The following is a 27,500-nucleotide window of genomic DNA, read 5'->3' on the forward strand; positions in this document are numbered from 1 at the left end:
TTTTTATGTCATTGTTGTGTTGTTGTTTAGCCTCAGATCTGTCCTGATGGAGCAGACATCTGATCAAAGACATTCCATCCGTGACCATCCAGACATCGTGTACTTCTCTGATATTCAAATATGAGACTGGAGGAAATATGTTATTTCAAACGGGTCGGGTAATCACTTAGTGACCCCCACTTTTTTCGACGTGGCTGGTTTCATTTCATCTACATCAGTGCCTGAAACTTGGGGGAGAGGGACAGTCGATTACACTGACCCCAGTGCTCAGCTGGTACTTATGTCATCGACCCCGAAAGGATGAAAGGTAAAGTCGACCTCGGCGGAATTTGAACTCAGAACGTAGCGGCAGACGAAATACCGCTAAGCATTTCGCCCGGCCTGCTCACGATTCTACCAACTCTAATTATAATGCTTTCAAGTTTTACTAGAAGGCCAAGAATTTCAAGGGAGGGGCATGTCGGGATTACATCTGCAATCACTTTGACACCTGACGCGTGGCACACTGTGCACCTATCCAAGTAATGTCGATTTGATGGAGGAAGTGAGCTAAGGTACAGAACAAATATTTGACCCCTATAAACATATCATTTGTGCAGGTTGTCCTGCAAGAAATTGCGAAACCCTCATCTTTGCTTAAGAACACAACGCATCGTCTATTCTGAGAATCGAAACCACAATCTTGCGATTGCGAATGCAACATCCTAACCACTAGGACACACCAAACCTTCACTATGTTTATTATATATATATACATACACACACACATATATATATTTATATGAGTGTGTGTATTCTTTTTTCTTTTATTTTACTTGTTTCAGTTATTTGACTGCGGCCATGTTGGAGCACCGCCTTTAGTCGAACAAATCGACCCCAGGACTTTTCTTTGTAAGCCTGGTACTTATTCTATCGGTCTCTTTTTGCCGAGGGGACAAGCACAGACATACAAATACACACACACACACACACACACACACGCACGCACACACACTCATGCACACACGCACATGCATATATATACGACGGGCTTCTTTCAGTTTCCGTCTACCAAATCCACACAGAAGACTTTGGTCGGTCCGGGGCTATAGTAGAAGACACTTGCCCAAGGTGCCACGCAGTGGAACTGAACTCTGAACCATGTGGTTGGGAAGCAAGCCTCTTACCACAAAGCCACTCCTGCACCTATATATATATGTATATATACACAGACGCATACATACATATATACATATATACATATATACACTCAGGGAAGAATGTCATGCAATATATTAAAAAGAATTAAAAGATTATGACTCACAAAAAACAAAAACAAAAACAAAACTACAACTAAAGGAGGGAAACCTTCCCAGACAAGGGTGAGAACTTAGTCCCCAAGTACATTTAGGGTACACTCACGAATCTGACAACTTTCTACCCGGATCATCTTATGAAAAAGGAAGTTCTCAGAGAAAGTAAGACATTCTCACAAGCATATTAATCAACTGACATCGGCCACAACAGACACGAAACCATTGAACACAGAAATAGAAAAAAAAAGCCAAAAAAAAAAAGCAAAAACAAAAAACAAAAAACAAAAACAACAAAATCCAGAACAAAACAAAACAAACAAAGACAATTCCCCTACAGCAACAGATTTTGGGGTTGGTGCAGTCCTTTCATAACTTCAAGATAACGAATGATACGGGTGGGTGTTTAGGGTAGGGGCGATAAAATAACCCGTGTCATAAATTATAGCCTAAAGCTGTTTCATTGTTCGGAACCCGATGTCAGTTCGGTTTGAACAAATTGAAGCTCTTCCTCCATTGTATTCTGTCTTTCATAACTAAAGGACATATCGAAGAGATTAAACTCCATAAAGACATATCTAGCCTCCCCCCTCCTCTTGCCCTCTTCTCGTCTCTCTTCGCCGAAGCGTTCTCAGTAGTTTTTTTTACTCTCACACAAAACAACATTTCATTACATAAATACGTTACACTTGTTTTCCATTTCTAAAACAAGCCTCTATAGTTTTCTCATTACAATAAACCTTAATTCTTCCTACCAATTCATTAAGCTCACTCACACTCATCCACCACATTCTATTTTTACATTAATTTTAATTAATTTAGGATTATGTAATGACATTTGCCTCTTGCAACGGATATCATTTAAACTCCATATTTCCCGGCGTTAAAGGCGCCACGTCTTCTCACTGAACATTACAGTTTTCATGCGACAAATTTAGCCTCAGAGCAGAGTTGTCTACGGTAAAACCTACCACATCTCTCTACTGCAAAAGCGAAATAAAAATGCTGCTTATATGTGATCAACAGGGTTTATATGTCAATAAACCATCGATAAAATATCAAACTAAAGTATATGAAACCGTTGTAGGGCCTCCGTTGACTAATTTTGACTATACACTTGTGCTTGTATATGCAGGTCTGGACAATATTTCTTTTGGAGTAAAACCGGCAGTTGTCCATGCATACGAGTCTCCTCTTCACCACGCCACTGATGTTTATCCGAGGGAATGGCCACTGATTGGAGCCAATGGAGTTTGGTATCCGTGTCGTCGCAGATGTTGCTGTCAGAACGGAAAAGGCGGGAACAAACACCACGCGAGGCATTCATTCTATTGAACACCCTAACGACTCGGCCAGTTCGACACCTTGACTGTGAAAAGGGCAAGTGTGAGACCTTGTTATCTCTTTGTTTATGTCCATTGTTGTTTCAAAACTTTCAAGTCAAAATTAATGGCTCTCTTAGGACGAAGCGTCCTTGACCCTGGGAAAGACGTTGATTAAAATATCGTAGCTCATCACAGCAGATCTCTTTTCACTCATCTTATTCGATATTGTTGCAGTTTGACTGCTGATCACGGGAGAGCTCAACTCTATGTATTCTTTGAGATGTCTCTCAGAATTATATATTCAATATATATTCCAAAAAATAAAACGGCGAGCTGGCAGAGCCGTTAGCACGCCGGGCAAAATACTTAACGGCTTTTAGTCCGTCTTCACGTCCTGAGTTCAAAACCCACCCAGGGTTAGCTTTGCTTTTCATCCTTTTGTAGTCGATAAAGTAAATACCAGTTGGACACTGGGGTGGATATTATCTTCCCCCGAAATTACTGGCCAAAATTTGAAACTACCAGATACTCCAAAAATGGTTGTTTGCAACTAAGGCATTGACTTCTCATTTAAACGCAACAAAAGTTTCGTCCCTCTTTCAGTTCTACTTGCATCTCTGCAAACCAATATCGAGAGACTCATCTAAAAATCCAGACTTCAGGCGTTTTAAAGAATCTTTTTGAAGTGTTCGATTCTTCACGCGTCACTCTAAACTTGTTGATGGATGTATCGTTCAACAATGTTTAATCAAATAAATTTTAATTAATATATCTACCATATTAAAGTAAATAATTATTAAATGTAGATTGATAGAATCATTAGAAAGTCAGAAATAAATGTCTTCTGCTATTTAGTTACGGACACTTACGTTCCGAGTTCAAATTTCGTCGACGCCAACTTTGAGATTCCATCATTCTTGTGGTCGATAAAATAACGTACCGATTCAAAGACTGGGAACGATTTTATCGTCTGTACTCATTATCCTAATAAATTCTATAGATTCTGAGACTTTGACTCTATCAGGAATCAGTATTAATGTAGAACCATTGTTAGTTTGCAGATAGAATTTGGTATGAATATGCAATTGCTCCTGATCACCCAAGCTAATGTAAGGTCCTGTCGTTTGTTCTACAGAGCATAAATCAATATTATCAGGCATATAAAAACAGTACAAAAAGAAACGATACTACAATCACCTTCACTTCTAGTAAAACCACCACCACCACCACCACCACTACCACTACTACAGCCACAACCATTACTAACTTGCAGCAGTTTTTTGAACAAATATTTGAAATTCAAATGATGCGTCATAATTTATGTGAGCGAAATATTTCCCAATGCAATATGGATGATTACATTTGCATATGTCTGACAGGAAGACACATCACTGTTTCTGACATGAAAGAACTTTGTATGAATTTTACATAGACGTAAATATATCTGTAAACAAGACAATTTACATTATATTATATTTTATTAAAAGGTGCGTGAAAACGATATTTCCCTCCCGTTTATATCATCATTAAAATCAATTGCCAATCATTAAAATGTTAACAATTCCCTGTTAAATAAAATAGGATACAAGTTTGGAGCAAGATAAAATAAAATTCCTTTATTGGCGTTTGTATTTATCTAGTGTATGTTTAAAAACACTGGTAACTGCTAACCGAATGTAAAATGCTAAAATAGTTCAGGCAATTTCTCCTGCTTCGTAGCTATTATTTCAGTTTAGTTTAGTTATCAAAGGTTAAATTTTAATATCAACCACCAGAAAAAGATAATGACTAGAGGCTAATAAAATCAATGGCGGTCTTTTAAGGCTTCTTGGTTCCTATGGTAGACTGAAAATAAAAATCAGATATGAGTTTAGTATTAATATATAATAAATAAAGGCGCCCTTTAAAAGCCTAGACAGGCTCATGGACCCGGTTTCCCGGTTTCTATGGCGTATGTGTTCCCCAGCTGGATGGGACGCCAGTCCATCGCAGCGTTACTCATTTTTGCCAGCTGAGTGGACTGGAGCAACGTGAAATGAAGTGTTTTGCTCAAGAACACAACGCGTCGCCCGGTCCAGAAATCGAAACCACAATCTTACGATCATGGTGCGGACACCCTAATCACTAAGCCACGCGTCTCCACTTAGTATTAATATACTTCGATAAAAGAAAAAAAAAACCAAGCGAACTATGTTTAATTCGGTTTTCCTGCATGCCTTTAACTATGGCCATGGATGTTGGGTGATGACCGAAAGAGTACGATTGTGAAACGAGCGGCCGATATGGGGTTTCTCTGAAGGGTCTCTGTAGTAATGTCACTCGACAGAATGGTAGCTCAGAGATTAAGGAGTCTCTCCAAATCGAGCCGCTACTTCTCCGCATTGAGAAGTCATAACTCCGGTACTACGGACATGGGATTAGAATTTCGCAGGAAATAGTCGCAAGACGGATTCTTCAAGCTGAGCCAACAGGCAGGAGACCTAGGAGTTGACTAAGAACGAGATGGACGGATATTATCCATCATCTCAGTTGGTGACACTTGGGAATCCATCTGGAAAAGTCTAATGGCAATTGCTTCTATTAGTACCATACAGAGGAGGTCTACCTCTACGACCCTTCCAAGAATAGTGGGAGAAGATGGATAGAAGGATGGATATATCGCCATTGTTGTAAGAAACTATAATGGAAAATTATTCTGTTATTATGGTAAATTATAATAGTAAATCTTCAAAAATATTATTTAAAATGTAGATAATAATATACAAACTTGAAGAATGATAGGGAAGAATGCTCAAAACCCAGGGACGCCTGTTGCATAGTAAAACATAGTAGAGTGAGCACACATCCCAGAGAGGAAACCCCTCCCCCGGGTTATCTGTTGCTTAAAAATAGTATAGTAAAACGAGCAATAACATAGTTGATATTATACGGAAAGCCAGGGCATTAATGACGTAATTCTCTGGTAAGTCTTCAGAATGAAGAACAATAATTGAGCGGCTGGGTTGGCATACTTAATACAGTGACACCCCACCCAAATTGCTTAAATCTAAAAACGAAGAGAAAATTCTTAGTGCTAACGATGGTGTTTGTCAAAAAAGACAGGGGAGATAATTTCAAATTAGAAATTGATTTAAAATGCACTTAATCAATGAAACCTTTATCACATCAGATCATATAAAGACTGTTAAGTGCGAGTAAGACAATGCTTAGCTGAGAAGGTTTAATTAAACCGAAACATACCTGGAGTTATACTTTTACCACAGATAAAACTCAATTTCTACTGCAATTTTCCAGTTCAATATCTTCTTATCAATTTAAATTTCGGAGTTACTTCCCTTCCCTTTCATGCTCAGAATTCATCAATAAGTTTAATACAAATTTTTGTTACCAATACGTGAATACTTTTAATTAACTAAAAAATTTTTTTTTGCATTCAGCATTCTGTATGTTAGCGTCTACATCGCAACATTGTGGAGGTGCAATGGCCCAGTGGTTAGGACAGCGGACTCGCGGTCGTAGGATCGCGGTTTCGATTCCCAGACCGGGCGTTGTGAGTGTTTATTGAGCGAAAACACCTAAAGCTCCACGAGGTTCCGGCAGGGAATGGTGGTGATCCCTGCTGTACTCTTTCACCACAACTTTCTCTCACTCTTACTTCCTGTTTCTGTTGTACCTGTATTTCAAAGGGCCGGCCTTGTCACTCTCTGTGTCACGCTGAATATCCCCGAGAACTACGTTAAGGGTACACGTGTCTGTGGAGTGCTCAGCCACTTACACGTTAATTTCACGAGCAGGCTGTTCCGTTGATTCGGATCAAGCGGAACCCTCGTCGTCGCAACCGACGGAGTGCCTCCACATCGCAACCTCGTCTTTACTATGTCTTCTCGAAGGATGTTTGCCGTGCTGGAATTAGGAAAACGGTTTTTGGTAGAAGGTATAAGAACAAGACAATCGTTTACCTGCGTTCATGTGTTTGTCTAGAATCAGTTGAAGCTCGGAGGATTTTTCCTCGTACATCTGTGACTCAACAGCCAAGAGGACATACTCATCCATCAACATACGGATGAGGTGGACAGAAGCTGCAGTGGAGAAGATCGTTTGATGTAGATAAGGAGAAAAAAAGAAAACAGAAAAAGATACATATATAAGAGAAGGATAAATAGAGAGATACATAAATATATACATACATAATTACGTACACACACTCATATGTACACACACATATACATATGTGTATAAGTATACAATATATGTGTATGTATATGTATGTGTGTGTATATGTGTGTGTGTGTGTGTATACACACACTCACACATACATATACATATGCATATAACTCTACAATATATGTGTATATATATAATATATGTATACACACATTCATACACACAGGCACACACACACGCACACGCACAAACACATATGTCTTGTGTGATTCGATCCCACTGCATGGTACCTTGAGCAAGTCTCTTCCTTCATAGCCTAGATTCGGCCAAAGTGAAGTGGGTGAAATCTGGTGATCAGAACATGTATGGAAGCCCGCCAAGAGACAGAATTAACCAGAATCTCGGTGAATCACCAAAAGACCATCAAATGGACACTGCGGTTCCTTTAGTAATTTCCACTCTGTTGCAAACACTTAGACCAGATCTTCCGTCAGATGGACCCTTCCTCCCAACGTCATACTGGTCACAGAGACACTACATAGATCAGAGAGTGACCCACTTCCTTCTCTAACTAGGCCCGCAACCAATTAAGATTAATCAGGTCCTGTGTTTTGTCAATTAATAAATATAGGCGCGGGAGTGGCTGTGTGGTAAGTAGCTTGCTTACCAACCACATGGTTCCGGGTTCAGTCCCAATGCGTGGCACCTTGGGCAAGTGTCTTCTACTACAGGCTCGGGTCGACCAAGGCCTTGTGAGTTGATTTGGTAGACGGAAACTGAAAGAAACCCGTCATATATATGTGTATATGCGTGTATATATGCTTGTGTGTCTGTGTTTATCCCCTCCCCAACATCGCTCGACAACCGATGCTGGTGTGTTTACGTCCCCGTAACTTAGCTGTTCCGCAAAGGAGACAGATAAAATAATTACTAGGCTTACAAAGAAGAAGTCCTGGGGTCGATTTGCTCGACTAAAGATGGTGCTCCAGCATGGCCGCAGTCAAATGACTGAAGCAAGTAAAGAATAAAAGAATACCGGAATGTGTCCGTTTGTACGTATGTGGCGTATAATACTGTGAAGATTCTTCTTATGAAAGTAAAGGTGAAAAACAAAGAATACAGAGAGTAAAATAATGACGTCACAACCACATATACCCTCTTTCATTAAGTTGCATGTAAGAAACAATTAATAGGAGCAGTAATTAACCTTGCCATCATATAATGATGTCGGAGAAAGAATTTGATGACACTCACCAAAACTTTGCGCGTTACTTAGAGTCAAGTTGTGCATAACTCGAGCTCCGAAGAAAGACCATTTTAAGAGGAATTCTTGAGCACGTTTTTTAAACGACCGTCCGTTTTGCTTGCTTGGCTAAAATATATTTTAGGAAAAAAGAACAAAAAAACAAAAAAATTAATTGACATCTTTCAACAAATTCACAAATGTTTTATCAAAAGGATGCAAATATAGAAACCATTTCATTTTGATGTTTTTCGTGGATCGAAATACGGGGATAATATCTGGGAAGCATTTACCCAGTTCGCCTCTTCTTTGAACAATTTGTGTCAGGAACGATGAAGGACAGGTCACATCTATCTATCTATCTAACTATCTATCTATCTATCTATCTATCTATCTATCTATCTATCTATCTATCTATCTATCTATCTATCTATCTATCTATCTATCTATCTATCTATCTATGAGTATACGAGATGTTTATTTATATATATCGTGCATATATGTATATATCTATATATCCTTCGAACAATTGACGACTGTAATAGTTAGTAAGGTAAAATATATTCAAATATTAAACATATTTATTATTCCGTACATAACATAGACAGAACTCAAATTCTACGATATATCTGCTGTTTATAATTATGGTTAGCAGCACAAAATACACTTTAATATCTACATATCTAGCTATCTGTCTATCTATCTATCTATCTATCTATCTATCTATCTATCTATCTATCTATCTATCTATCTATCTATCTATCTATCTATCTATCTATCTATCTATCTATCTATCTATCTATCTATCTATTATCTATCTATCTATCTATCTATCTATCTATCTATCTATCTATCTATTATCTATCTATCTATCTATCTATCTATCTATCTATCTATCTATCTATCTATCTATCTATCTATCTGTCTGTCTGTCTGTCTGTCTGTCTGTCTGTCTGTCAATATTTGAAATCAATATTCCTCTTATTTTCGTTTCTCCTTTCTTATTTCTTTTATTCTTTCGTCTTTTCCTTTCTTTTTCTTCACTTTCTTCTCTATTTCGATTTCATCTCCTTGTTTTTCTACATTTCTCTTCATTTCTCTGCATTTTCCCACTTTTTCTTCCATTATTTTACTTCCAAAACTTTCCATTTTTGTAATTCTTCCATTCATCCATTTCATATTTTCGTTCTACTGTTTGTAACAAACTAAATATCTTAATCACTTTTAACCACAATAACTAAGCCATCTCCCCCTCTCCCTCCCCCTCATCAAAATATTTAAAAAATACCGACCTATACTTCTCCATCACTTCAAAATTCTTCGGATTCCGATCACCAATCAAAGTAATAATCTATCTTGATTCTGTTATAAAGTCCTCAATTATAATTTAACCAATCAAAATTTAGCTGAACCAGAAGTGGTGGTGGTCGTGGTGGGGGAGGGGCACATGTGAACTTACCTTAACAACTTTATGCTCCACCACAGCATCAAGCCACTCTGTGAATGCCTCAACTGTCGCCTGTTTCCTCAGCAGTTCTTTAAATTCTTGTAGAACTGAAAGAGACAGAATCATCGCCAATATTTATATAATGATCTTGCTTTGTCCAAATATATCAACTGATGGCTAAAAGAACTTAATATAGCGATCTGTTTAACTAATTTGGTAAAATTATAATCGTTGTAATTACACAGTTTCAAAAACAGCAACCAGCGCGCTATTTCCTGGAGAAGATAGGTCTGGAACCCAGACAACCAAAGAAAACCACCAAGGAAATAGGCAGGGCAGCTGAAACTAGCTCAAGATGGCTTTGGTTGATAAGAGGCTGCAAGTGGAACTCTTCTGTAAATGAAGACTAGCTCAGGCCTCATCGCTCCACTCAGTTGAATGTGGAGACGCGTGGTTTGGTGGTTAGGGTGCTGGACACATGATCGTAAGATTGTGGTTTCGATTTCTGTACAGGGCGGCCCGTTGTGCTCTTGAGCAAAACACTTCACTTCATGTTGCTCCAGTCCAGTCAGCTGGCAAAAATGAACAATCCTGTGACGGACCGGTGTCCCGTCCAGGTGGGGAATTTACACGTCATAAAAGCCGGGAAACCGGCCCTTATTAGTCGGCATGATTCGAAAAGGTAACTTTTTTTAAAGGGAACACTCAGGTGAAGTGTACAGACTAAGAAAGGAAATGCTTGTGACCCCGAGATACCGGTTGATGATATGAAAGGGATTCCAGCATTGTGATGGGTTTAAAAGAGAAACTCGTAAAATCTCCGAGAAGCTCCTGCAGTTTGTGCCTGGGTCAAAGCATCTCTGTTCTTTGTTTCATCAACCTATCGATCTTATTTTGTCCAAATATATCAATTGATAGTTAAAAAGAATATAATATATCGAGCTGGTTAATTATAATTCTTGTAATTATAATTACATAAGTAGCGACCATTTTAATTACTTATCACTTGGTATTTGTCTGTTAGTTTGGTTGGGGAAGACATATCAGGAAACAGTGAGTTTGAGAGAGAGAGAGACAGAGAGAAAGAGAGAGAGAGAGGAGGAAAAGAGAGAGGAAAGGGTGAAAGAGAGGAAGAAGAGGGAGAAAGAGAGAGAGGGCGAGAAAGAAGGTGTGGAAAGGGGCAAGAAGGAGAGTAAGAGAGGTGTGGATGAGAGCAAGAAGGAGAGTGGGAAGTAGTATAACTAGCAGAATTAAGCTCAGTATATAACTGGTATGCATGTATGAATCTATGAAATAGCAGTGAGAAATAAAGATGAATTAGATGGAATTTGATGTTGTAGTAAATCTTGGCACCAGAAACTGTAAACAGCCCAAACCATTTCTTTGTTATTTGCGTCTATCCAAATCGCCAAATCGCCCTCGCAGGCATAATACAATACAATTATCAAAAAAATCAGTAAAAATAATTTCGCTGAAGAAGTTTTGATGATCTAAATCAGGAATGTTATCTTTTAAAAATAGAATAAAAATCTAACTCAGTCTGAAGGTGCCAGGAAGTTTGGTTGCCCGGAGGAGAGAATTATCATTTTTTGGATACAATTCTTTATGGTCCTTACTTTCCGTCGAAATACTTGCTTCTGAAGCTTCACATTTACCCCGCCCCTTCCCTCAACCATGTTTACTGACACCTCCAAACGCTCTTAAGAAATTTCTAGATGACACTAAATATCTTTTTATTACCGCTTTCATTCAGCCTTTTCGGAGTCTAAATGTTTCTATTAAAAATGAAGAAGATCCTTTATTACAAAAGCCGATAGCAACGTTAAGTTATTCTCCGATATACTTCATCCATAGTAGCAGTGTTACTGAACTTCGAGACTTCTTTCTTATTTCTTCTCTGTTTCTGTTCTTGACAATGGGCTACACTGTCCAAAGCATTAAACTCACCGCCGGTTCCTCCTTACTGCGTAAAAATTAATTACTTTATACACATGCTAATTTTTGCTGGTTTTCTTTCTGGGATTTGTTTTGGAATATCATTATCCCATTGACGTGAATATTATCACCGAATTACACCGGACTGAACTCAGAATATTATCAAATAATTTAGAATGTAGAGTTTTACTTCTTGACTCCAAAATCCCTTGGGTTATATAAACAAACATAACACAAAAGGTAACAGCATTATAAATATATTTTAACGAAGCCAAAATATGTTTCATAAAATTCAGTTACTGTTTTCATTTAACCACAGGTCAGGTCTGATCAAGCAGACCTGTAATCAAAGGCATTTTAACTGTGGCCACCCCGTCTGAACTTTTTCACGCATATATTTCTAGGGCTATATTATCTAATATGTCTTTTATCTTTTTAAAAAGCGAAGATTATGGGTTGAGAAAGATTTGGTTGCTATTTGTAGCTGGGCGAGTGGTCACACAAAGGCTCCCTTACTTGCGCAAACAAAATACAACCACTGTTGAAGCTCCTAATTACACAAATCTATAATCAAGGACAATCTAGCCTTGACCATCTTCATATCCTTTTCATGTACTGTGTAAACAAGAACAAATTATTCAATTTGTTTTTCCGCCCTGAAGACGTTATTTGGTAGAGCTTTGGCTACTTTTTCTAGCAAGTCTGGCGGCCACGAAAGTGTTACTTTATGAATTAGCAAGTGAAGGAGAAAGAGAACCCAGAAATGCTCTCAGGGCCTTTGTGGCCAGTGCGATGAAATTAACTTCTACGCAGAGACCTGGCCTAGGGTGAGGGATCAATTCTACGACCCAAGAACCGTAAAGATCCTTTTGACAGTTTTCTTAACAGTCTCTAGTTTCTGTTCACCTGATACTGCTAGCATCCCTTTAGTCTAATAAAAGCTATGATATAAGACACTTCCTCCAGGCTCCATGCTGTGGGACCGAACATCAGACCACGGTGATACGAAGGTATTTTATTATAACGAAATCTAAGTCAGTAGATGAACAAATTTGGGACTAAACAATCAAGGACCTGAGCAAATATTTGTTGATGCAGCAACTAATTGTGGTTTCAGGGTTCAATCTCTCTGCGAGTACCCTAGGGCAAGCGTGTTTCACCACAGCCATAGGTCAACCAAAAACTTTGTAAGTAACATTGGGTAGATGGAATCTGTATGGCAGCCCATCTGAGGGGTAACTCCAGTTCTTGGGTGCTAGATTTAACTAGTTGCCTCGTTTAAAATCATCCCCTGGCCTTTGGGTGCTGTTATAGGAGTACGTCCTGTTGCAAGTATTAGGGTCTGGCTTCTGGTTTGAAGGTAGCTTCCTTTCTCCAACAAGTCTCGCAAACCCTGAAAAGCATCTAAGGCACTGCCCTTTCTCCTCAATCTTTGAGCCTGCCAAAATGCCAATGGGCGCGCAATGGACACTGATCTTTCTCTTATTAGTCTTTCAGACCCCCAAGAGACTCTGAGACATTGTTTTCTGGCACCAGCCTCGCAGGCGTCCAAAAGAGTCATAAGCACCGTCCTTTCTCCCATCAGTCTTGTGGCTTCACAGAATGACCATGGGGAACATACATCCTCCTCTGACTAAGCAAAAAATTAAAAAAAGCTAAAAAAAGCTATAAAAAAAGAAAAAAAAAATCCTCATTGAGGATTTGAGTAAATTTAATTTCTTGATTGATAAAATAATTAATTTGTATCGATTGAAATTAATATATTTCTAGCGAAAATATTCCCCAATTTTTATTTCTGTATTGAATGAAATGCCAGACTCTTGTTTATTTACATCGAGTTTTCCTCGAGGGATTTTATGGTCTTGTGATACGTAGACAGGAACGGAAATGTTAAAATACATTAGCTTTGATGTGTTTTATCAAGCTCTATTTTCCCAGCAGGGGTCAGCTGATAAACATAGAGCCTCATGGGATAGATTCTTGTTTTTTTTTTCTCTTAGATGGCCTTCACTATTTCTCTGACAGCCCGACGACCTTTCTAGAATCGACAACAGCAATGGCGGCGCGTAAAGGTCAAAACAAGAATTTAACAAACAATGACTAACATTTAAAGATAGAAACAAAACGTAAAACCATGCGAGAAACAGTTATCAGTGATATATTCATTATACCATTATTCCATATCACACACCATGAGATATTGTGATATCAATATAAGGATACATACATAATAATGGAGCATATATATATATATATATATATAATATATATATATATATATATATATTATATATATATATATATATATATATATATACATACATACATACATACATACACATGCATGTATGTATATAGTTATATACAAACATGCCATGTATTTGTTCTATCAGTTTTTGGCATGAGTATCGCCTTTACATACATACATACATACATACATACATACATACATACATACATACATACATACATACATATATATGTATATATATATATATATATTATATATATATATATATATATATATATATATATATACATATATATATATATGCATACGCATACGAGTATGTGTATAGGTAGTTAACTATATGTATATGTGTATATATATGTAACAATACTAATAACGAAAATACTAGCACAAAGCGCGCGCGTGTATATACATATATATATAGTTAGGAATCTAATTTGATTACTAAACGTATTTTTAGTTCCGATGTGAAAGTATATTGACCTCAATTTATATACTTCATGCTTTGCTTCACATATACACATTCATTCACAGACACACACATATATACATGTACACACTCACAGCCATATATACAACATATACATACTCTCACACACATATACTACATATACGTATAAGTTTTGTTATACAAACAAAAAAAATCGAAGTCAATAAGACTGAGTATATATGTATGTATGTATATATATATACATATACATACATATATACACATAAATACATACATACATACACACATATATATATATATATATATATATATATATATATGTATATATAAATGTATATATATATATATATTATATATAATATATATATATATATACATATCTACATATATATACATATACCTACATATATACACACACACACATATATACGAATACATACAAACATGCACAGATAAATATGTGTATTCATATATGTATGATATATATATATGTGTGTGTGTGTTTGTGTGTATATATAAATGCATATATATACGTGCATATACACCTACTGTTAAACGCGAAGTTATAGTGATTCTAGTGCCTAGAGTTTGTGCCAACACATTTACACGAAACACAAGGCCGTGGAGTCACTACAGTTTCTTCGCTAAAACAAATACATATATACAAACACACACACAAATATTATACTATATATATATATGAGAAAAGTTATACATATACAACCTCCACACACACGCACATACATACACATATACACACACGTATATATGTGTGTAGATAGTACTGAATAGCATATGGTAGATATATGTTTATTTAGATGATGGCACTTGCAAGACTAGTTGCGTTTCTTTTCATTTTAATACAATCAGTGTACACTCCACACACACACACACACATTCTGAGGATTTCGAAGCTAGAAAGAAACACAAGTCTTGTTAGTACCTTCATTTGAATAAGCACAAATCCATATTCACGTAATCTTCTATTCCTCCATCTGTCATTCCAAGCTTCAAAGCATATATACATGCATATGCACATACGCATGGACGTAGAAGGGAACTTTCGAAAATTTCTAAGCCTAATCACGTGATCATACCCTACTACTAATCAAATTGTCTCCTAAACAGATACTAATTTGACCTACGTTCTTTTTATAAAAAGAAGAAAATTTTCAAACTCCCGTGAAAAGGAAGACAGTTGCGACAAAGCCCCACGTCTTTCTGTCTAAACGTTTGAAAATAATAAAATCTATGAAACCGGTTAAGTTTTCAAAATAAACAAACTTAAAGCCTACCAGTGCATTTTCAACTTTTTTTCTATATTTCTACTCGTGTGGATTAAAATAACTTTGTTTTCTATACATATATTCAAAGAGGTTATACTTACATTCTGCGTTCAATTCCATGTCCTGTTCACAATCAGTATCTGTATAGAGGGCCTGACTACCAATGCTACTGAGGTCAACACGGTCAACATCAGCTATCATTTGATTCACCATGTGTACATCGTATAAGACTGGTCGCGCCGTCTGTGAAATATAAGGAACCAATTTAGAGAAATTTTAAAGGAATATATCTGGAAATTTTTTTTATTGTTTACTGTTTTCACTCATTAGACTGCGGCCATGTTGGGGCATCGCATCGAAGAATTTTTGGTCGAATGAATCGATCCCAGTTCTTATTTGTTTTAAAGCCTGGTACTTATTCAACGGTTCTCTTTTGCCGGTCCGCTAAGTTACGAGGACGGAAACACACCAGTACCGGTTGTCAAGCAATAGTACACACACACACACACACACATACGACGGGCTTGTTTCAGTTTCCGTTTACCAAAACCACTCACAAGGCTTTGTTCAGCCCAAGGCTATAGTAGAAGACACTTTCTCAAGGTGCCACACAGTAGGACTGAACGTGAAACCATAGGGCTGGGAAGCAAATGTCTTACCTTACAGCCACACCTGTTGAAACTTCGAAAATAATCACCAATGTAGCAATGAAGGCATAAATTGAACGGAAGGTTAATTAAGTAATAAAAATGGCATGGAATTAAAAAGGTTTGTTGTAATTAAAGATATGTTCTTACTTGAGCTAAATGAAGAAAAGAAGTTTGGCGTTTCAAAGACTGAGAGAATCTGTGGGCCACCGGAAGCTTATGTTCGGTCAGTTGTTCCGGAAGGTTTTCCAGAGCAGACGACAACCAGTTTTCCCAATGATTGGCGAAGTTCCGAATGTCACACATCAATCTAGATTAATCAGGAATAGAAAATACAAGAATATGAAATTCTTTATTTTTCTCTTTTTTTAAAATTAATTCTCGAATGAGACGAAAATGGAGGAAACACTCCGAAACGAGAAATTATAAAGTATTACACAGTTACATTTAAGAATTATGAATTAAGAATTATGAGTTAAGATTTATGAATTAAGAATTATGAATTAAGAATTATGAGTTAAGAATTATGAATTAAGAATTATGAATTAAGAATTATGAGTTAAGAATTATGGATTATACACAATCCCCCACACATACACAGGAATTAACTCACAGTTCAATGAGATTTTATTTTTTTAATCCAAGCTCCCGAAAGATGCAAAACCCGTTGTTTGCTGATAGAGTGGATGGCAGGGTAAAGGGAAGTAACTAGTGTACTCCCATGCAATAATTGTCTTTATTTTTGCAAAAAAAAAAAAAAAATCCCAATATCATTGAAATGAAAATACTTCCTTTCATACATTAGAAATGAAATTTAGTTGGAAGAACAACTTACACCTCTGGCATTTCTTGCATCGTTGCTGGGATCAGAACTTCGATCAAGACCTGTTAAATAGATACAAGGGTGATTTCTGTAAAGATTCAGATTTTGGGATTTCATTTTTCTTTCTTCTTAGTCATGAAAAGGAGGGCAGAGCGAATAACTGCTTTTTCGTGGCCGTCGAAACTGCCAGGTAGAAGAGAAAGACTTGACTTGAATGTATGTGATAGAGTGGACTCCGTTCAAGGTCAAGAAACAACAGGTGCAGTTAAACCGGGCCATGGATAAAATATGCTACACCAAAACTCAGAACGTTGACAGGCAGGAAAGATTCAGTAAGGTATCCCCACACCCGACGTTTTAACAATCTCACCTATCCATCTTCTTGGAAATTGTATCGATTCCCAAAAGAATGAAAAGTAAAACTGACTTCGACAGGATTCGAATTCAGAAAGGGAGCCGAAATAAAAATTGCATGTACATCTGTAGTAGGTGTAAGTTTTGGCGATATCCAATTCTACATTTAGGGTGTAAGGGGGATCATACCAATTGATATTGCCCTTTTATGGTTTTGCGAAGTGTTACTAGGTGATATATAAGGTATTTAAGGAATCCACTATTTTTTAAGATGTTCTTATAATACGATGCTGTTTGATAAAAAAGGTTTTCAACTGATGAAAGCTAGTGATGCGATGGCCAATATCATTCTCTAAATTCTTCAAGATTGCCGAAGGTTGACTGGGATTTTTAGTATTTACCAATTTTTATCTGGTTTCCTATAAGAACAACGCTTATTGTTACAGGTATATCGCAATATTTAGCGCATTGATAACATTTTAATTTACTAAAACAATTACCATCAGTAGTCATATATATGTGGTTAAGAATTTCGCTTCGAACGCGAGTTCAATACTGCAGCGCAAACCTTGTGCAAATATCTTCTACCTTAGACTCCTGTTGACTTGAGTCTTGCGAGTGCAATTTGGTAGACGGAAACTGCACTGAAGCCCGTCGTGTGAAAGAAAGAGAGAGAGTGAGAGAGTGGCGTTATTGTTTTTGGGTAGACAACTCATCAGGTTTAATACCGCCATTTGGCTGTTTTGGGAATTTTGACTGGAGTCCACTTTGTGGTAAACATTCTGGAGAAGTGCCCAGATCCTAATCCATCATCCAATTAAATACCATCATTTGGCTCTAAGTTTCCTTTGACATACTCAACAATACAACAAGGATACGGAAAGGGGTTTCTGTTAGCGATAACATTTTATCCCCTCCCCTCAATCAACTGTCTCATAGGGACTGGAAAGGGTAATTTGCGCTCTAATTCCTCCTCTGGTTAACACATTAAAAATATATTATAAATAATACGCGCACGCACACACACACACACACACACACATACACACACATACACACACATATGAGTGAGTGGACAAACGAAAGAAAGGGCACTCAACACATAATTATTGGGAATTACCAGCCTGACGACAAAGGCTCCGATAGAGACTTCGAAACTTGAAGTAGCACGGAATCTGAATGAAACTGTTTTGAATAATATATTTATATATACATATGCATACACGTGCATACGCGTGCATATACGCGTGCATATACGCGTGCATATACACGTGTTTGTAAACATCGCTATACCATGAATGAAATGCATGAGACTTACCTTATAAAGAATGGAATCACATATGCAAATGATGTCGACAATGACTTGGTTCTTAACAAGCGGCAGCAAGTGGTCGGGCAGACCTTGCCAAAAATGCAGCAGAAAGTTTTGAATCTGAAAGAGGAGAACAGATGTTCCTTGATTGATGAGAAGTGTGAATATACAACTGTTGTTGTTGTTGTTGTTGTTATTATTATTATTATTATTATTATTATTATTATTATTATTATTATTATATTATTATTATTTTTATTATTATTATTATTATTATTATTATTTTTATTATTATTATTTATTATTATTATTATTATTTTAATTATTATTATTATATTATTATTATTATTATTATTATTTTTATTTTTATTATTATTATTATTATCCTTTTATTATTGTTATTATTATTATTATTATTATTATTATTATTATTATTATTATTATTATTATTATTATTATTCAGTAGTTTTATTTTTATAGCGTGCTTTCACTTCACTACCGAGCGCAGCTCTGTGTGCCTTGGGTATGTGCTGTGATTTGTTGTGATGCTCTGATGGTTATTGTATGGAAAGTGTTCTGCGTAGGATGTGTGCAGTGCCTAGTAGTGCAATTTTCTGTATGTTATATGTGTTTGTAAGTCCTGGTGTTTTTGTTATGTATTTGTCTGAATATTTTTTTATCATGCCTAATGCACCTACTATGATAGGAATTGTTTCTATTTTCAGGTTCCACATTCTAGTTACCTCTATTTCCAGGTCTTTGTATTTTGAGAGTTTCTCCATTTCTTTTAGAGACACGTTGTCATCTGCCGGTATTGATACATCAATTAGAAAGCATTTTTTTTCTTCATGATCTCTGACAACTATATCTGGTCTGTTGGCCTTAATTTCTCTATCTGTGTGTATCGGCATATCCCAGAGTATGGTTGCTTTCTCGTTTTCTGTGACCTTTTCTGGTGTGTGCCTATACCATCTTTTTTCTGTTGTTATTCTATAATGTTGGCATAGCTTCCAATGTATGTAGGTTCCAACTCTGTCATGTCTGTGAATATATTCCTTCTTAGCCAGGACTGGGCAGCTAGAGATAATATGATTTATTGTTTCTTGTCTATCTCCACATATTCTGCAGTTACTTGTAATATTTCTTTTCATTACATGTTTTTGGTAATTTCTGGTGGGGAGGCTTTGGTCTTGTGCTGCAATTAAAAATCCCTCTGTTTCTGCTTTGAGTCCTGAGCTTCTCAACCATTGCTGGGATTTTTCTTTGTCTATTTCTTTTGCGTTTAGTTTAGTGCAGTATTTACCATGAAGGGGTTTTTCTTGCCATCGTTTTTTCATGGCTCGTTGCTGTTCTATTTTTAGCTTGGATTTCATTTGTTTTATAGCTTTTGTTGTTTCTTCATCATCTTCTTCTTCTCTTTGTGTTTATTAGGTGGTATGATTTCTTGTTTGTATTTGTCAGCTTCCTTAAATACTGAGAACAGTTTTTTGTTTTGCTCGTGTTTTGCTGCTATCTGGATCAGTTTTCCTTCCTTCTGAAGTAGGTATTTTTGCAGTCCTATGGTGGTTATTTTATAGTAGTTTTCCAGCTGTATAAGGCCTCTACCACCTTCTATACGTTGTATATATAGTCTTTCTATGTCAGATTTTGGGTGATGCATCCTAGATCCTGTCAGTATTTTTCTTGTTTTCCTATCTATTTTGGACAGTTCATTTCGTGTCCAGTTAAGGATATTGTAGCTGTAACTTATAACTGGGACAGCTAAAGTGTTGATACCTATTATCTTGTTTTTAGCATTGAGCTCTGTTTTTAGTATTGATCTAACTCGTCTATAATATTCTTTTTTTATTTTCTCTTTCATTTGTGTGTGTTGTGTCTTATCTAGTTCATGGATTCCTAAGTATTTGTAAGTTTGGCTTTGGTCTAATTCTTTTATTTCATTGGTTTTATCTAGTGTGATGTTGTTACTCTTAACTAGTTTTCCTCTTTTCATGGTTACTTTGGCGCATTTTTCTAATCCAAATTTCATATCTATTTCTTTGGTAAATCCATGAACTGTCTTTAATAGTGTTTCCAGCTGTTTGTCATTTGCAGCGTATAGTTTTAGGTCATCCATATATAAAAGGTGGCTGATCGTTTTGCCGTAACATTTATATCCGCATCCAGTTCTATTTAGCATATCAGATAGAGGTGACAGTGCCAAGCAGAAAAGGAGTGGAGAGAGCGTGTCTCCCTGGAATATTCCTCTTCTAATGGGGATGTCTTTGGTTTTCATGAGTCCCTCTTTTGTTTGGAGGTGTAGGACTGTTTGCCATTTATTCATAGAGTGCTCTATGAATTTTATGATTGTTGGTGCTACTTTGTTAATGGCTAGTGTTTCGAGGATCCATGTGTGGGGGATGCTATCAAACGCCTTTTTGTAGTCAATCCAGGCCATACTGAGGCCTTTCTTCTTTCTGTGGCTGTCTTCAGTTACGGCTTTATTAATCATTAGTTGATCTTTACAGCCATATGAGCCCTTGCGGCATCCTTTCTGCTCTTCTGGGAACAGTTTGTTTTCGTCCAGGTGCTTGTTCAGCCTTTGCGATATCACTGCAGTAAATGCCTTGAACATAGTAGGGAGGCAGGTTATTGGTCTGTAGTTTTCTGGTTTTGTGTTTCATTTGATTTGGGAATTAAGATGGTTTTCCCCTTCGTGAGCCATTCAGGCATTGTCTCTGGCTCTGCTAGTATGCTGTTAAAGTTTTCAGCCAGCTTTTTGTGCATTCCTGTTAGATATTTCAACCAGAAGTTGGGGATCTTGTCATGCCCAGGTGCCTTCCAGTTGCTTAGTTTTTGCAGTGCCTGGGTGACCTCTTCAGTTGTTATGGGGGTCCAAAGTTGTTCAGATGCCGAGTTTGTTATTTTCATACTCCTTTTTTTTGGCTGTTCGTTCGCCGACCATATTTCTTTCCAGAATTCTTCCAATTCTTCTGCCGTTGGTGCTGCAGTGACTTCTATTTTATTTTTGCCCAGTTCTTGGTAGAACTTTTGGGGTCGGAGTTGAACTTTTTGTTCTGTTCAAAGAAGCGTTGGCGTTTCTCGTACCGGCGGATCCTTTGAGCTTTGGCAAGGATATCTTGCTTCAGCTTTTCTTTTATCTCCGGCAAATCTTTTTCTGCGATGTTATATTTGCGGAGCATTTTTGTTCTCTTTTTGTTGCTCAGTAGCGTTGCTTGTTTGCTGATTTCATTAAGAATCGACAGGTCTTTTCTAATTTTTTAAATTTTGTTTTGGATGTTATTTATCCACAGGGTTTGTTTGGGTGGTGGTACTCCTGTTTGGGCGGGTTTGGGTGAGTATCCAGCTTCTTTTGTGGCTGCAGTGGCTGCTGCGTATATCAGGTCATTTAGTTCAGTGATATCACTTTTTTTTGTTTCAGTGGCTAGTTCAGTGACGGCTAGGTTATGTTGTTTATAATTGGTGTTGTTATTGCGTTTATTTTTATTCTTGGGAGGTATGGTCGGTGGTCCATTTTGAGCTCTGTGGTTTTTAGTTCTTTGATTATTTTATTTTTTATATTATCATAATCATTAGGCTCCCCTTCGTTGTTTACATCGTGTTTGTTGGGAATGTTGCGTTTGTCTTCGTGTTTTACAGTTTCAGTGTTTATATTATTGGGCATTGTTGTGTGGCTTCTATCTACATTTTCCTGGTGTATTTTTTCTTTTAAATGTTCTATTTCTATTTCTGATATTTTTTTGGCTTTGAGAATGTATCTTCGTACGTTAGCTAATTTATTAGGGTTCATTGCTGTATCCAAGTCTATATCTCTATTATTTTCCTTCCATATTTTATATGTATGTGTTGTTGTATTTTCATTTTGTGGGTAGAGCATTGCTGTGAAGTATGCGTGTAAGATAGAAATGTATTCCTCACGTGTCCATTTACGTCTTTTGGGTTTTAATTGCGGGACATGAGGTACAACGTCCGCCCATTATTTTGACGGTCGTCATTTTCGTAGGGTACCGGTCCGTTTATTTCTGTTGTCACATTATTTCGCACGTGTAGTTTTTCGTACATTTTTTGTTGTAGGTTTAATGTACGTACCGCTCGATTGTTATTCTTGGGTTGAATAGTATCGGTGGCATTTAATTTCTTCGTAGTTCCTCTGTACATGGTGTTTGAGGTCGGGGATGATCGTGTTGTTCCACGCATGTTTACATGTGTTGTGTTAGAGGTGGAGATAATATCGAGTCAAAATACATCATTTCGTTTCGAAAATAGTAATAAATTTCAATTCGTATTACTTACTCGGATATAGTCCAATTCTTTGTTAGTAAATCTTTGGCTCCATAGGGTGTTCTTGTTTTCGATGTTTGTGGATAGATTTCGGAGCTCTGTATTTTCCTTCTTACATCTTAAACGTCCCCGGTGTCTTCTGTTCTTCTTCTTATTATTTTTATTATTATTATTATTATTATTATTATTATTATTTTTATTTTTATTATTATTATTATTATTATTATTATTATTTTTATTATTATTATTATTATTATTATTATTATTATTATTATTATTATTATTATTATTATTATTGTATGCATTCCCAGATTACACACGCAGATTCACAGGTATTTACACTATTTCACAGGTATGCAAATTAACAGGTGATAATAATGATAATGATAATAATAATAATAATAACAATAATAACAATAATAATAATAATAATAATAATAATAATAATAATAATAATAATAATAATAATAATAATAATAACAATAATAATAATAATAATAAATGCCCTGATGCAGTACCAGGCAGTGGCTCTCATGGCTTCTGATCTTAACTGATTGTTTTGTCTTGGTTTAAAAGATGGGATACAGCAAATATTCTGCTCAATACCACAGATTTGCTTGTCAGTTGTTTGACCGTAACCAGTTGAGCATGTCCCTTGGTGGCTGACGATATGTGCATCTCTGATTAAGAGCAGAAGTAGTGGGGGAGCATTATAGCCATGTGTTGAGAGGGATTCTTTGGGGTTTGAATAGTTCACCTCTGGAAGCATGGGTGTTTCATTCAACATCCTTAAACAACCCTTATTCAGGGACCTTTTGAGCGGGATGGGCGACTCGACCAGAATAAAATTCTAACTGGGCCCCACCTGCAAGGTCATGTGCTGTTTATCTTGATATAAGATCACCATGTCGCGTACATATGGTTGTGATGCATGTGCCTAGTGTACCCTTATCAGACGGGTAGTCATGACGCGTAGACTGGGCTTCGTATATTTGTACCCCAGTGTCACTTTGATGGCATACGCTACTCTCTCACTCAATAATAATAATAATAATAATAATAACAACAACAACAACAACAACAACAACAACAACAATAATAATAATAATGATAATGATAATAATAATAATAATAATAATATTAATAATAATAATAATAATAATAATAATAATAGCAACAATAATAATAATAATAATAATAATAATAATAATAATAATAATAATAATATAATATAATAATAATTTAATGCTAGGTCAAGTGACTTATGAGCAAAAGCGTTCTTGTCGTGACTATCCAGCATTTTATTCTATATATATGTATTTCGATTTTATTGATCTCACCAGTCTAATATTGGATTTTAATTTTGAATTATTTTTATGGAAATCAGATAAGTTTTATTTGTAAATACGAAAGTGTTTTTCGCATTATAAGGATTGATGTATCTAGACCCATGTTTGTATGTGTGTGTGAATACATATGTATGTATGTGTATATACACGCACACACACACACATAAATACACATGTATGTATGTATGTATGTATGTATGTATGTATGTATGTATGTATGTATGTATGTATGTATGTATGTGTAGGTATGTTGATGCAAATAGGAAAAATAGAACTCAAAATGTGAATATATTTTTAATACTGCTTAGCAGAAGTAACAGAGTGACTCAAGGTCCGAGAGTTTCGTGCGTCTGATAAGTGCCAAACACATGAAACTCTCGAACCTTGAGTCACCCTGTTACTTCTGCTAAATATTAATAAAAATATATATGTATGTATGTATATATACATATATATACATACATACATACATATATACATACATGCATACATCCATACATAACTACGTACATATATATGTTGAGAAGAAGACGCACACACACACACACACACACAACACACACACACACACACACACACACACACACACACAGATATATATTGCTTAAACAGCAAGGTATTCAACTCTAGCAGACTCAGTACCAAATCAAAGAAAACGGCTCTCTTAGTAATCGAACTACAGTCTGCAGTCTGCTATTATTAGCGTGACATCACCAAAGAACTACACACTATTATCGACATTTTACCACAGCCATATGAGAGGTTGCGTCTAACTCTCAACATAAGTAACACAAGGGTTTTAGGCTTTGCTCTCCACGCTGGAACCTGGTGTAGCCATTAGAGGTAGATAGAAAAATGATGGACAACGTAGAAGCCTCCCAGTATCTGAGTAGTGTCTCTCAAAGAATGGAATTATATATGAGAAGATCAAACGCAAATGGATACATGAGGCTGTTGATGTAGCTGGTCCAGTGAGGGGAGAACGCACCGAGAGATATCAGTGAGTTCAATCAAGTTCATATTTCATATTTCATATATATATATATATATAATTAATCCAAACATGAAAGCACAAAGAGAGAACACAACAACGCGAGGATGTGGACCAAGTATAGTGTTATTGTACGCTCAGGAAAGGAAAGATTGAAGGAAGATTTAACGTTTCGAGCGGAGCTCTTCGTCAGAAACATAGGAAAAGGAAAGATCCAAGGAAGGGAAGACGGAGGAAAAAATCGCCAACGATTCACACGTGGTCACATGTATATATATATATATATATATATATATATATATATATATATATATATGCGTGTGTGTGTGTGTGTATGTGTGTGTGTCTGCTGAGACCCTCTTCGGTCATGACTGACCATGGATTGCACCTAGAAAGTTACCCTCCGAGGCATAAATTGCCTCCGGGCAAGGTTGATTATGGTAGACAAGCAGTCACCCATGCATACTGGCCTCTCCTCTTCAGGCAACCAGTGTTATCCAAGTGAAAGGCAAAGGGGCTGATGCAGCTTGGCTGATATACTGATGCGTATCAGTGAACTGGAGCAACGTGAAATAAAGTGTCTTGCTCAAGAACACAACACACAGCCCGGTCCGGATTCGAACTCACAACCTCGCGATCGTAAGCTCGACGCTCTAATCACTGAGCCATGCGTCTTCACTATATTATATATATATATATAATATATATATATATACACACACACACACACCACACACACACACACACACACACACACACACACACACACACAGATATATATTGCTTAAACAGCAAGGTATTCAACTCTAGCAGACTCAGTACCAAATCAAAGAAAACGGCTCTCTTAGTAATCGAACTACAGTCTGCAGTCTGCTATTATTAGCGTGACATCACCAAAGAACTACACACTATTATCGACATTTTACCACAGCCATATGAGAGGTTGCGTCTAACTCTCAACATAAGTAACACAAGGGTTTTAGGCTTTGCTCTCCACGCTGGAACCTGGTGTAGCCATTAGAGGTAGATAGAAAAATGATGGACAACGTAGAAGCCTCCCAGTATCTGAGTAGTGTCTCTCAAAGAATGGAATTATATATGAGAAGATCAAACGCAAATGGATACATGAGGCTGTTGATGTAGCTGGTCCAGTGAGGGGAGAACGCACTGAGAGTTCAATCAAGTTCATATTTCATATTTCATATATATATATATATATATAATTAATCCAAACATGAAAGCACAAAGAGAGAACACAACAACGCGAGGATGTGGAACAAGTATAGTGTTATTGTACGCTCAGGAAAGGAAAGATTGAAGGAAGATTTAACGTTCGAGCGGAGCTCTTCGTCAGAAACATAGAAAAGGAAAGATCCAAGGAAGGGAAGACGGAGGAAAAAATCGCCAACAATTCACACGTGGTCACATGTATATATATATATAATATATATATATATATATATATATATATATATATATATATGCGTGTGTGTGTGTGTGTATGTGTGTGTGTCTGCTGAGACCCTCTTCGGTCATGACTGACCATGGGATTGCACCTAGAAAGTTACCCTCCGAGGCATAAATTGCCTCCGGGCAAGGTTGATTATGGTAGACAAGCAGTCACCCATGCATACTGGCCTCTCCTCTTCAGGCAACCAGTGTTATCCAAGTGAAAGGCAAAGGGGCTGATGCAGCTTGGCTGATACACTGATGCGTATCAGTGAACTGGAGCAACGTGAAATAAAGTGTCTTGCTCAAGAATACAACACACAGCCCGGTCCGGGATTCGAACTCACAACCTCGCGATTGTAAGCTCGACGCTCTAATCACTGAGCCATGCGTCTTCACTATATATATATATATATATATATATATATACACACACACACACACACACACATATATATATATATGTATGTATGTATATATATGTATGCGTGTGTGCACGTATGTGTATAGATACACACGCACACACATATACAACACACATATATGTATGTGTATCTGTATGCACGTATGCAGCAGTTTTAAAATTACGTGTCACAAGTTGATAAGTACAATGCGCAAAGTTCTTGGTGCACTTATGCAACTTTACAACTGCTACACAAATGCATATATATATATATGTATGTATGTGTGTATGAGTGTGTATGTATGTATGTATATATATATATGTACATATATATGCGTGTGTGTGTGTAAATATGCATGTATGTGCATGTGACAAGCTAAATGAAAACAGAGAATAGATCTTTGATGTATATTATGAATTGAAAATGTAAATGTAAGCCAGCAAAAGTTGAATACCACACACACACACACAGAAATATAGTAGTTTCACATAAATAC

The 27,500-nt window shown here is 36.6% G+C and overlaps 1 protein-coding gene across 1 annotated transcript in view; it reads right to left on the bottom strand.

Annotated features, from left to right (window-relative positions):
* Positions 1–27,500, bottom strand: part of LOC115220306 (DNA-binding protein RFX6-like) — a 97,054-nt gene that overhangs the window by 14,207 nt on the left and 55,347 nt on the right. Inside the window, exons 9-15 of the mRNA XM_029790410.2 lie at positions 18,537–18,650; positions 16,877–16,926; positions 16,192–16,351; positions 15,496–15,637; positions 9,484–9,578; positions 8,036–8,153; positions 6,577–6,696 (exon numbers count right to left, since the gene is read on the bottom strand). Of these exons, the coding sequence (XP_029646270.1) occupies positions 6,577–6,696; positions 8,036–8,153; positions 9,484–9,578; positions 15,496–15,637; positions 16,192–16,351; positions 16,877–16,926; positions 18,537–18,650 (799 nt within the window). The remainder of the gene's footprint in view (positions 1–6,576; positions 6,697–8,035; positions 8,154–9,483; positions 9,579–15,495; positions 15,638–16,191; positions 16,352–16,876; positions 16,927–18,536; positions 18,651–27,500) is intronic.

Source organism: Octopus sinensis, linkage group LG16 (assembly GCF_006345805.1).
Source record: "Octopus sinensis linkage group LG16, ASM634580v1, whole genome shotgun sequence".
In the NCBI taxonomy this organism is placed as follows: domain Eukaryota; kingdom Metazoa; phylum Mollusca; class Cephalopoda; order Octopoda; family Octopodidae; genus Octopus; species Octopus sinensis.